At 45.1% G+C, this 13875-nt stretch overlaps 1 protein-coding gene across 1 annotated transcript; it reads left to right on the top strand.

The window, feature by feature from the left end:
* The first annotated feature begins 9137 nt into the window (after positions 1 to 9137).
* On the top strand, positions 9138 to 9794 carry LOC139409621 (MARCO-like protein). The gene has a single exon (XM_071155042.1). It carries the CDS (start codon positions 9138 to 9140, stop codon positions 9792 to 9794), a length of 657 nt encoding a protein of 218 aa, XP_071011143.1.
* The last annotated feature ends 4081 nt before the right edge of the window (positions 9795 to 13875 follow it).

Below are 13875 nucleotides of genomic sequence, written 5' to 3'. Positions count from 1 at the left end.
GGTCAAACGAAACGAAGTGCAGCTAGTTTGCAGTCTTTCCAGCTTCAATTTGAAGTGATTGTTTTAGCTGTGTTTTTGGCTAGCTCCTCTGAACAAGTGTCCAGCTTCAGTTTGAAGTGATTGTGTTGTTGGCTAGCTCCTCTGAACAACAGTGTCCTAACGAGAGAGCACATTTTCTATGCCAGGCGAAATCGTGTCTCCTTAGTTCATTTTTATGGATGTATCCAAATAAATGTCACTAAAAAACCGCTTAAACAAATGCTGCTACTGTTGTTATTCTGTTTGTTTGACGTGACTGTAAGTTGGCCGTAGTTGGCTAGCTAGCAAGCAAGGGATAAGAACGTTGCCAGCCAGTATGGCAATGGAACATTTAGACCAAACGACTGGGTCGCGTTCATAGACACAGAACAAAAAGAGTGAATGACTGGGTCGAGTCCATAGATACAGAACCAATAGACTGAACAACTGGGTTACCTCCCATAGATACAGAACAACAAGACTGAACGATTGGGTCGCGTCAATAGATACAGAACAAAAAGACTGAACGACTGGGTCGCATCCATAGATACAGAACCAATAGACTGAACGACTGGGTTGCCTCCCATAGATACAGAACAACAAGACTGAACGACTGGGTCGCGTCCATAGATACAGAACCAATAGATTGAACGACTGGGTTGCGTCCATAGATACAGAACAAAAAGACTGAACGACTGGGTCGCGTCCATAGATACAGAACCAATAGACTGAACAACTGGGTCGCGTCCATAGATACAGAACAAAAAGACTGAACGACTGGGTCGAGTCCCATAGATACAGAACAAAAAGACTGAACGACTGGGTCGCGTCCATAGATACAGAACAAAAAGACTGAACGACTGGGTCGAGTCCCATAGATACAGAACAAAAAGACTGAACGACTGGGTCGAGTCCCATAGATACAGAACAAAAAGACTGAACGACTGGGTCGAGTCCCATAGATACAGAACAAAAAGATTGAACGACTGGGTCGCGTCCATAGATACAGAACAAAAAGACTGAACCACTGGGTCGCGTCCATAGATACAGAACCAATAGACTGAACAACTGGGTCGCGTCCATAGATACAGAACCAAAAGACTGAACGACTGGGTCGCGTCCATAGATACAGAACCAAAAGACTGAACGACTGGGTTACCTCCCATAGATACAGAACAACAAGACTGAACGATTGGGTCGCGTCAATAGATACAGAACAAAAAGACTGAACGACTGGGTCGCGTCCATAGATACAGAACCAATAGACTGAACGACTGGGTTGCCTCCCATAGATACAGAACAACAAGACTGAACGACTGGGTCGCGTCCATAGATACAGAACCAATAGATTGAACGACTGGGTTGCGTCCATAGATACAGAACAAAAAGACTGAACGACTGGGTCGAGTCCCATAGATACAGAACAAAAAGACTGAACGACTGGGTCGAGTCCCATAGATACAGAACAAAAAGACTGAACGACTGGGTCGAGTCCCATAGATACAGAACAAAAAGATTGAACGACTGGGTCGCGTCCATAGATACAGAACAAAAAGACTGAACGACTGGGTCGCGTCCATAGATACAGAACCAATAGACTGAACGACTGGGTCGCGTCCATAGATACAGAACCAATAGACTGAACGACTGGGTCGCGTCCATAGATACAGAACCAATAGACTGAACGACTGGGTCACGTCTCTGGCAGCCAAACCCATAGAACGAATGACAAACAGTCTTGGCTAGCAACCCTAAATTTGTTTTGGGACTATAGCTTGTGGAAAATAATGTTTTTAATTCAAATATGTCAATTATTTTAGCATTAGCTAGTAATCCATTAGCTAGCTAGCTAACGTTAACTGAACAGTTTTGAAATACAAAACTACATTTGATCAATGCAAAATCAAGGCATTAGCTAGCTATGTTGTCAAGCGATGTTGCACAAAGTGAGCCCATACTGTAGTTAACGTCGTTATCCACTTTTTGACATTGAACACAATTAAGTATTTTACTTAGTCAGCTATCTCTGTGATGTTCAAACTTGTGAAACATAGATGTCTGTGATTGATACAGACTTGATCCGGTCTGGACCAACCAAAATATGGTTTAGAATAATAATTGTATGTAGAATAATACCAAAAACATGCAATGGAGTCTATAACAATGTTCTATATTTTATATGTCTACCTTTGTACCTATTCAGGATACATCACCATGAACAGATTGATTTTCATAAATATCCATTCATTCTGTTACTGTCATTATGTTACCAGGTGTTGATCCACTTCACATACTGTAGTTCAATGCCCAAAACAGTTGGGTGGGGGTTTACTCAAAGTGTCATGTCGTAGCTGAAACCTTCATCTTTTTGCACACAGCTTTGAATCTTAGAATACATTTAACAGTTTTGGAAAAATGTGGTGACGTTAAAAACTGAGGGAGATTTTAATGTCACACCGTTACCAAACTTTGCCTCTGGACAGTTCCTAAAGTAAATGTAAACATTTCAGTGGCAATTGTTAAAAGTAGACTTCTCCGTATACTGTAGGTGTGTGGTTTGTTAAACTTTGACATCAATGGCTTAAGCTTGGCGTACATTTTCTAAGTGAAAAAGTGAGTCTCAGCGTCACTGTGTTACCTTGACTACATATTGTATGACATGATATGGTAGGCCTGTGGCATAAGAATGTGAGATAAGACCTAACAATAGGATTGTAATGTATATCATAAGATATACAAATGGCACCCTATTCCCTATTTAGTACAGTACGTTAGACTAGGGCCACAAATGGCACCCTATTCCCTATTTAGTACAGTACGTTAGACTAGGGCCACAAATGGCACCCTATTCCCTATTTAGTACCGTACTTTAGACTAGGGCCTATAACCCTAACACTATATTATGAATCGGGTGACCTTTAAGATGCAGCCTATGTGATCTGTTTTGTAGTTCTGATTTTAAATGTGATATTTAAAAACATTAATCTGATTTGACAGTAGTTTAACAAGCATGCAGCATACACTTGCCCCATCCCCCTCTCTCTCCGTCCCTCTCTCTCTCCGTCCCTCTCTCTCTCTCCGTCCCTCTCTCTATCCGTCCCTCTCTCTCTCTCTCCGTCCCTCTCTCTCTCTCTCTCCGTCCCTCTCTCTCTCTCTCCGTCCCTCTCTCTCTCTCTCCGTCCCTCTCTCTCTCTCTCTCCGTCCCTCTATCTGTCCATCTCTCTATCCGTCCCTCTCTCTATCTGTCCCTCTCTCTATCCGTCCCTCTCTCTATCCGTCCCTCTCTCTCTTCATCCCCCTCTCTCTCCGTCCCTCTCTCTCTGTCCCTCTCTCTCCCTCTCTCTCTCCGTCCCTCTCTATCCGTCCCTCTCTCTCTCCATCCCTCTCTCTCTGTTCCTCTCTCTCTCTGTCCCTCTCTCTCTCCATCCCTCTCTCTCTCAGTCCCTCTCTCTATCCGTCCCTCTCTCTCTTCATCCCCCTCTCTCTCTGTCCATCTCTCTCCCATCCCTCTCTCTCTCCATCTCTTCTCTTCCCTTCATCTCTGTCTGTTTGGGTGAGGAGTATTTTTGGTGTAACAGTGGTTTTGACATTACCATGGATACCTCCTCAGCCAGCCCTGGTTATTTATAGCATCTGTAAGAGATATATAGCTGAGCTCCCTCTCTCTCTCTCTTTCTCGCTCTTTCCTCCCTCTATCTCCATAAACAGTATCTCTCTCACTCTCTCTCCCCTCTCCTCTATCTCCATAAACAGTATCTCTCACTCTCTCACTCCTTCCTCCCGCTATCTCCATATACAGTATCTCTCTCTCCTCTTTCCTCTCTCTCCGTCCCTCTCTCTTTCCTCCTATCTCCATAAACAGTATCTATCTCTCTCTCCGTCCCTCTCTCTCCTCTCTCTCTCTTTCCTCCTATCTCCATAAACAGTATCTCTCTCTCTCTCTGTCCCTCTCTCTCTCCTCCCTCTATCTCCATAAACAGTATCTCTCTCACTCTCTCTCCCCTCTCTCTCTCTCTCTTTCTCTCTCTCTCTCTCTTTCCTCCCTCTATCTCCATATACAGTATCTCTCACTCGCTCTCTCTCTCCATACACAGTATCTCTCTCTCTCTCTGTCCCTCTCTCTCTCCTCCCTCTATCTCCATAAACAGTATCTCTCTCACTCTCTCTCCCCTCTCTCTCTCTCTCTTTCTCTCTCTCTCTCTCTCTCCTCCCTCTATCTCCATAAACAGTATCTCTCACTCTCTCTCCTCTCTCTCTCTCTCTCACTGTGAGAAACAACCCAGTGCTGCCAAAACATGGTTGCCAAAAACAGACAACATGGGCAATACAGGATGAGGGGCAGGAGGACAGAAATGTATCATGCAAACATGCATTTGATAATGAACTCTATTTCACTGATATCTCCAGTGTGGAAATGCTATTAGGGCATTATAATACATCTACATATGGGTTATTTCAACATATCAACAGAAAAATACAAAGATCATCTTCATCGTAAAATACAAACAATAACTAACACTCTTGGAAATAAATGTAGTGTATTGATTGACAGCTATTATAATGAAAATATATCTGTCCTGAAATAGACTGGTGATGATGATGTGGCTATTGTCTGTGGGAACTAACGTGACTAGAAAGAGCTGACCCTGCTGAAGAGAAGACGCCACAACAACAACAACAGAATACTGGGTCTAAAATGTGCATCCTGTTCTGTTTCTATGGTGGGCTCTGTGAAAGGAAGACTAACATAGAGACACACAGCCGTATCTAAAGAACAAATTACCACCTTCCCCTGGGAGAGAAACACCACGGTTCTGTTTCAGACAGACTTCTATGTGACATAAACCATGATTTTGACATTTCAATTGGTAAATGACAATAGCCATGTCAGTACTGCTACATTAGTGTATGGTCAGTCCTGTGTGTCAGTACTGCTACATTAGTGTATGATCAGTCCTGTGTGTCAGTACTGCTACATTAGTGTATGATCAGTCCTGTGTGTCAGTACTGCTACATTAGTGTATGATCAGTCCTGTGTGTCAGTACTGCTACATTAGTGTATGATCAGTCCTGTGTGTCAGTACTGCTACATTAGTGTATAGTCAGTCCTGTGTGTCAGTACTGCTACATTAGTGTATGATCAGTCCTGTGTGTCAGTACTTCTACATTAGTGTATGATCAGTCCTGTGTGTCAGTACTGCTAAATTAGTGTATGATCAGTCCTGTGTGTCAGTACTGCTACATTAGTGTATAGTCAGTCCTGTGTGTCAGTACTGCTACATTAGTGTATAGTCAGTCCTGTGTGTCAGTACTGCTGCATTAGTGTATAGTCAGTCCTGTGAGTCAGTACTGCTACATTAGTGTATAGTCAGTCCTGTGTGTCAGTACTGCTACATTAGTGTATGGTCAGTCCTGTGTGTCAGTACTGCTACATTAGTGTATGATCAGTCCTGTGTGTCAGTACTGCTACATTAGTGTATAGTCAGTCCTGTGTGTCAGTACTGCTACATTAGTGTATAGTCAGTCCTGTGTGTCAGTACTGCTACATTAGTGTATAGTCAGTCCTGTGTGTCAGTACTGCTACATTAGTGTATGATCAGTTCTGTGTGTCAGTACTGCTACATTAGTGTATGATCAGTTCTGTGTGTCAGTACTGCTACATTAGTGTATAGGCAGTCCTGTGTGTCAGTACTGCTACATTAGTGTATGATCAGTCCTGTGTTACAGCAGACAGGTCTCTAGTCTCAGGAGTTCCCTCTTCTCCTTGCACAGCGCCAGCCCCAACATCACATGCACACAACAAGGCCAAAGATACCGACATACACTTCCCTCTCCTCTCCACGCCGGCCTGCCTTCTGCGTCACCATGACAACCCCTCAGTGGAAGCTACACCCATAGAATTAGGCATTAGAATACTTTCATTCAATAGGATGTCTGTGGCTACACCCTCACCTTAGCAGCATATACAGGAAGTGGATATTTAAGTTTGCCCAGAAATTTGGAAGTGGGGACTCAGCTCCAGATCAAAGGCTATACTCAGATATACCCAGATATTCCCAGATATACCCAGATCAAAGGCTATACCCAGATATACCCAGATCAAAGGCTATACCCAGATATTCTCAGATATACCCAGATCAAAGGCTATACCCAGATATACCCAGATATTCCCAGATATTCCCAGATCAAAGGCTATACCCAGATATACCCAGGTATACCCAGATCAAAGGCTATACCCAGATATACCCAGATATTCCCAGACCAAAGGCTATACCCAGATATACCCAGATATTCCCAGATCAAAGGCTTTACCCAGATATACCCATATATTCCCAGATCCCAGATCATACCCAGGTATACCCAGATATTCCCAGATATACGCAGATCAAACGATCTCGGCGGCAGGTAGCCTATCGGATAGAGCATTGAGCCAGTAACCCATCAGGTGTGTGTCACAATACCAAACAAAAAAAATAATTTAAAAAATACATTGGCGCATATATCCACGAGATAACAAGCACTAGTACCCATATGAACCCCTCAGGGCTGTACACTAGGGGCTACAAGCACTAGTACCCATATGAACCCCTCAGGGCTGTACACTAGGGGCTACAAGGCATCGTATCCATGTGAACCCCTCAGGGCTGTACACTAGGGGCTACAAGGCATTGTATCCATATGAACCCCTCAGGGCTGTACACTAGGGGCTACAAGGCATCGTATCCATGTGAACCCCTCAGGGCTGTACACTAGGGGCTACAAGACATCGTATCCATGTGAACCCCTCAGGGCTGTACACTAGGGGCTACAAGGCATCGTATTCATATGAACCCCTCAGGGCTGTACACTAGGGGCTACAAGACATCGTATCCATGTGAACCCCTCAGGGCTGTACACTAGGGGCTACAAGGCATCGTATCCATGTGAACCCCTCAGGGCTGTACACAAGGGGCTACAAGGCATCGTATTCATATGAACCCCTCAGGGCTGTACACTAGGGGCTACAAGGCATCGTATCCATGTGAACCCCTCAGGGCTGGACACTAGGGGCTACAAGGCATCGTATCCATGTGAACCCCTCAGGGCTGTACACTAGGGGCTACAAGGCATCGTATTCATATGAACCCCTCAGGGCTGTACACTAGGGGCTACAAGGCATCGTATCCATGTGAACCCCTCAGGGCTGTACACTAGGGGCTACAAGGCATCGTATCCATGTGAACCCCTCAGGGCTGTACACTAGGGGCTACAAGGCATCGTATCCATATGAACCCCTCAGGGCTGTACACTAGGGGCTACAAGGCATCGTATTCATATGAACCCCTCAGGGCTGTACACTAGGGGCTACAAGGCATCGTATCCATGTGAACCCCTCAGGGCTGTATACTAGGGGCTACAAGGCATCGGCTTACATGCCACCCTACGGATAATCTACACTGAGTGTAGAAAACTTTTAGAACACCTGCTCTTTCCATGACATAGACTGACCAGGTGAATCCAGGTGAACTCTATGATCTCTTATTGATGTCACCTGTTCATAAATCCACTTCAATCAGTGTAGAAGAAAGGGAGGAGACAGGTTAAAGAAGAATTTTTAAGCCTTGAGACAATTGAAATTTGGATTGTGCACGTGTGCCATTCAGAGGGTGAATGGGCAAGATAAAATAGTTAAGTGCCTTTGAACGAGGCATGTTGAAATTTGCCAGGCGCACCAGTTTGAATGTGCCAAGAACTGCAACGCTGCTGTGTTTTTGACTTTCAATAGTTTTCTGTGTGTATTAAGAATGGTCCACCTCTCAAAGGACATCCAGCCAACGGCAGGCCAGTGGTCGAAAACGGGTCAATGATATGATGAAAGAGGACAAAGGAGGCTGACACTAATTGTGCAGAGCAACAGACAGGCTGTAGTTAGTCAACTGACAGTCCAGTACAACACTGGTGCCCAAAGACCCATCAAAGAATGCACAACTCATCATACTGTGACACTAATTAGGTATGGCAGCCGATGACCTTACAGAAATCTTTCAGCAAAAAGCAACAAGAAACTGCGGTTGCTGTGGGATAAAGAACGAAAACACTGGACACTGGAGAATAGGAAAAGCGTTGCCTGGTCTGATGAGTCCCGGTTCCTGTTGTTTCATGCTGTTGGGAGGACAAGGGTATGGAGACTTATGAGTACATGCATCTATCATACCGCGTGTCAACAGTGCATGCAGGTGGTGCGATAGTGTGGGGTGTGTTTTCATTGCACACATTAGGCCTCTTGATAAAACTGGATAGTGTGGCGTGTGTTTTCATTGCACACATTGGGCCTCTTGATAAAACTGGATAGTGTGGGGTGTGTTTTCAGTGCACACATTGGGCCTCTTGATAAAACTGGATAGTGTGGGGTGTGTTTTCATTGCACACATTGGGCCTCTTGATTAAACTGGATAGTGTGGGGTGTGTTTTCAGTGCACACATTGGGCCTCTTGATAAAACTGGATAGTGTGGGGTGTGATTTCAGTGCACACATTGGGCCTCTTGATAAAACTGGATAGTGTGGGGTGTGTTTTCAGTGCACACATTGGGCCTCTTGATAAAACTGGATAGTGTGGGGTGTGTTTTCAGTGCACACATTGGGCCTCTTGATAAAACTGGATAGTGTGGGGTGTTTTCAGTGCACACATTGGGCCTCTTGATAAAACTGGATAGTGTGGGGTGTTTTCAGTGCACACATTGGGCTTCTTCACATACTTCACATACTTTTCCATGCATTGTCAAGGCAGGAAGGCAGACTGGGGAAAGACAAAGGGAGGAGGGGTGTCTCTTTTTTTAACAACAGCTGGTGCGCCATCTATAATATTAAGGAATCTCAAGTTCTTTGCTTGCCTGAGCTAGAAAACCTCATGATAATCTGTTCACCATACTATTTTTAAATAGGCCCCTTGAATTAACTCTATCAGGTGTAACCATTATATTCTTAATCAACAGTCAATTTACTATATTCTCATTCTGAATGGTCATCGAACTCTCAGACTTCAAGAATCCAATTGCTCGTTCAATGCAACAAAGGATTCAATTCAAGGTTTTATTACAAGACCAACAGGTGGAAAATTGTGTTGATACAGTTGTTTGATATGCAACATATCAAACAACTGTATCTCGGCTTGTCCACCGGCCGTGGAGCTCTCGGCTCGTCCACCGGTCGTGGAGCTCTAGGCTCGTCCACTGGTCGTGGAGCTCTAGGGTCGTCCACCGGCCATGGAGCTCTAGGGTCGTTCACCGGTCGTGGAGCTCTAGGCTCGTCCACCGGTCGTGGAGCTCCAGGGTCGACCACCAGTCGTGGAGCGCTAGGGTCGTCCACCGGTCGTGGAGCACTAGGCTCGTCCACCGGTCGTGGAGCTCTAGGCTCGTCCACCAGTCGTGGAGCTCTAGGCTCGACCACCGGTCGTGGGTCGTCCACCAGTCATGGAGCTCTAGGCTCGTCCACCTGTCGTGGAGCTCTAGGGTCGTCCACCAGTCGTGGAGCTCTAGGCTCGTCCACCTGTCGTGGAGCTCTAGGCTCGTCCACCTGTCGTGGAGCTCTAGGCTCGTCCACCGGTCGTGGAGCTCTAGGGTCGTCCACCAGTCGTGGAGCTCTAGGGTCGTCCACCAGTCGTGGAGCTCTAGGCTCGTCCACCAGTCGTGGAGCTCTAGGGTCGTGCACCAGTCGTGGAGCTCTAGGCTCGTCCACCAGTCGTGGGTCGTCCACCAGGAGTTGCCAGTGGCTAGGCTATCCGTGGACAATGCAGTGACAGTATTTATTATGATATGTAATTAAGAGTAACAATCTTACAATAATCATCAGTTACTGTCACCAGTTTTACATAGACACAACATCACACAAAAGGGAACTTCAATGCCATGAGGTGAATCTGGTTTATTTGAGTTTTCGTTATGACGGAGTGGTAGACAGGGAAAGTGGTTGAAAGAAGCAACTCCCTCATCGGGGCTACATGCATAGGCCCGTCGTTCTTTCTCAGTTCAGTTCTCCATTCGTCAGTCCTTAGAGAAAAAGCTTTTTAAGGTACAGTGTGCAATTGTTGGTTTGGGTCCCCTTTTGGGAGTGAAAAAAACTCAGCAGTTCATTGGGAATGAGCAGAGATGCGGTTTCCTCTCAGGTAATCCTTCTGTTTGAGTAGGATGGTGCAAGTTAAAGTTGTGTAGGTTTCTTGCAACGATATTTTGGTTTCCAAGGAGATGGGATCACTCTGTTCATGGGCGTGGCATCGACCGTGGTAGCTGATCTAATGAGTCAAAGGACCAGCCTCATTACTGATACTGTGGGAGGGCTCAGCCAGGAAGTGTCACAAAGACTGCCTGGTAACGCCTTCGTGTTTACCATAGGGCATGCCAATATGGGGACAAAACCTGATATTTGCTCAAAAGTGTTCATATAATGTTAAAAGGTGTTTTGAATAAGAATAACAGTCTCCAGGATGAAATGCATAGTCTGTAGAGAACAAATGGAAGTATGACCAGATCCATACATTTTGTTACAGAAAAACAGCTGTTTTAATTAATAACATGGGAAGAGATAGAAAGAGCATCACCATGTACATTCAGGTTACATCAACGTTTCCAACAGTTCCAATACAGTCAAGAAAATGTGTTTAATTGTCCTTCTGCGCTCCATTTTGTCTTTGTTACAAAGAGTGGGAAGAGACATTTGGCTCTGGCAGACAACAAGTCTCTAATAACCCCCTTCCTTAACAAGTGAGTCGTAAAAGACAGTCAGTTCTTTGGCTCTTGTCCTCCTCAGTCCATTCAGAGTCGTAAAGGGAGCAGTTGATGTGTCTTGTGATCGGCTTGAAAGGGGGCCATCAAATACAGAACGGTAAACTCTTGGCCTGGAATGTGGTACTTAGGAAACTCTGTTCTGCATCACTTACTCCACCCCTCATGAGCTCTCTGATGCAACACTATACACACCATCACATACAGTACCAGTCACACACCTACTCATTCCGCTGTTTTTCACTATTTTTTTTACTATTTTCTACATTGTAGAATAATGAGAACATAACAACTATGAAATAACACATCATGTAGTAACCAAAACAGTGTTAAATCAAAATCTATTTTATATTATATATCTTCAAAATGCTCACGCTTTGTCTTGATGACAGCTTTACACACTCTTGTCCATGCCAGCTGGGAGTGAGAAGAGACTGGCTTCTCTAGTGGAGGCAGAACCCTGTCCATGCCAGCTGGAAGTGAGAAGAGACGGGCTTCTCTAGTGGTAGCAGAACCCTGTCCATCCATGCAAGCTACCTGGGATGATGTAACAGGGTGTAAAAATGGGTCCCAATATGCCTGGCAAAAACCAAACACTGCATTCCACAGTAAGAACCTTTACCAAAGGTCAAGCATGGTGGTGGTAGTGTGAAGGTTTGAGGATGCTTTGCTGCCTCAGGACCTGGACGACTTGCCTTAATAGAAGGAACCATGAATTCTGCTCTATATCAGATAACATTCAATAAAAAATATTTATAAACATTGAGAAAATTAGAAAGGTGGCAAATACTTTTTCATGGAACTGTACAGTCCAGTTTTTTCTCATTGGGTAATCCAATCTTTTCTCATTGGGTAATCCAATCTTTTCTCATTGGGTAATCCAATCTTTTCTCATTGGGTAATCCAATCTTTTCTCATGGGGTAATCCAATCTTTTCTCATGGGGTAATCCAATCTTTTCTCATGGGGTAATCCAATCTTTTCTCATTGGGTAATCCAATCTTTTCTCATTGGGTAATCCAATCTTTTCTCATTGGGTAATCCAATCTTTTCTCATTGGGTAATCCAATCTTTTCTCATTGGGTAATCCAATCTTTTCCCATTGGGTAATCCAATCTTTTCCCATTGGGTAATCCAATCTTTTCCCATTGAGTAATCCAATCTTTTCCCATTGGGTAATCCAATCTTTTCTATGCTAGATTTAGTCCTCATTCCCAAACTTCAGAAATACTGCACCCTCAACTTCAAAACTCCTTTGCTAGTTAAACAAACATGTAACTAAGAAATTAGCTGGAAGGCAACTTGAAAATGATGAATTGTTTTATTGAAGTAGTCATAATATATTCCATTTATCCAAAGCGACTTACAGTCGTAGGTGCATAAGAACAGCCCTTAGCTGTGGTGTATTGGCCATATCCCCTCCAGCCTTATTGCTTACATTATACCTCAGTGATTCAGCAATATGACGCTTCAAATACTTCCGGTGCCATCGGAGGTTTTCCATCGGAATATGTGGATGACGTCAGCGGTATCACTGTCTACTGGTTTTAATGTCCATGGCTACAGCACTGTTCGTCAGAAAAGGAGACATCCAGAAAATTGGTACCGCCAATGTGCCATCTTCTGTCTGTAGCATCCACACTGTTTGATTTAAAAACTAATATGACCCCATCATATTTAGATCTGTTTGCGTGACTTTCAATGAGCACTCGGAGAGACTTGATTGGTCTCCCCACATCACAAGCGCAAAAAGGGTGTGCGGGTGATGGGAATTAGGGAACTCCCAGTCTGACTCACCATAGTGCTGGTACTGACTAGAGACAAGGGTTTCCTAATAGGGCAGGGGAGCTATAAAATGTCCTGCCCCTCCACAGTACAGACAACAGTTACTGTTCATCCTCCGTGAGCGTTCCCCAACGGACAACCTAGCTCTTCCCAACTGCATAGGCTCATTAGTATCCAACTCACCTGACGTAGATTCATGAGAGCGCTCGGGTGGCTTTGAACCCTCTTCGAAAAGCTGCCTTCGGAAACTTCCGGGTTCCCTCGAAGGTGAATGAGCCATAGTGGGTGCACGAGTGTGCCCGAGACCAGACCTCCTCTCACTCCTACGTTTCCTTAGGCGTCCATTGATTTTGACGGTTAGGATGATAAGTGAGTCGAGGTCCACTGGCAATTCCCGAGCAGCTAGATCATCTTTTACCACCTCAGTTAAAGGTTTCGGAGAGAGACTCCGGATTCCAGGCACTCTCAGCGGCCAACGTGTGAAAATTGTAGTCTGCCACACTACGGGGGTTCTGACAAGCAGTTTACTGGCCGCCTTTCTCCCAGATACCTGAGACTCAAATACCTTTCTCACCTCTGCCATAAATTCCTCCAAATGACCACAAATGGCAGATTGTTGCTCCCGAACTACCGTAGCCCAGGAGAACGCCCTTCCCGGCATTAGTGTAATGGTAAACGCTATCTTCGATCGGTCTGAAGGAAGGAAAGATGGCTGTATCTCAAAAAAAGCTAGCACTGAGAAATAAAACCCCGGCAGGCACCAGGATTCCCCAAATATCAATCCAGAGGTGGTAAGCGGGGTTCTCGGGGAGCTGGAATAGGCTGTACAAACTTACCACAGAGAGGGGAAAAAATACTGGGTGATTGGGGTTTTTCCAGAGGTGGCAGGCAGCCTCTGAGCTAACTCCCTGATTTGCTCCATAATAATCTTTAACCCATGGTTGTGGCGTTCCGTCAAGGACCTGAGCCCTCCCAAAAGGCCGAGTAACAACTCCTGAGGTCTCCCAATGGTGGCTCCCTGCAGGGAGACAGCGTGGAGGAGCTGGTCCAAGTCTGCTGGGTCTGTCATGGCCATGGCTATCATGACACAAGGCAAGACCCAGATGCAGACACATGAGGCAGATGGTTGGAGTCTTACAATGTTTATTAATCCAAAAGGATTAGGCAAGAGAATGGTCGAGGACAGGCAAAAGGTCAAAACCAGATCAGAGTCCAGGAGGTACAGAGTGGCAGGCAGGCTCATTGTCAAGTCAGACAGAAAGGTCAGGCAGGCGGGTACAAAGTCCAGAAACAGGCAAGGGTCAAAACCGGGAGG

Source organism: Oncorhynchus clarkii, chromosome 5 (genome assembly GCF_045791955.1).
Source record: "Oncorhynchus clarkii lewisi isolate Uvic-CL-2024 chromosome 5, UVic_Ocla_1.0, whole genome shotgun sequence".
Classification (NCBI taxonomy): Eukaryota; Metazoa; Chordata; class Actinopteri; order Salmoniformes; family Salmonidae; genus Oncorhynchus; species Oncorhynchus clarkii.
The sequence above is the reverse complement of the archived record's forward strand: the minus strand, read 5'-3'. Positions and strand labels throughout refer to the sequence as shown.

Excerpts from the sequence above, each read along its gene's own strand:
- LOC139409621 (XM_071155042.1), top strand. The coding sequence starts at position 9,138 with ATGCAACATATCAAACAACTGTATCTCGGCTTGTCCACCGGCCGTGGA.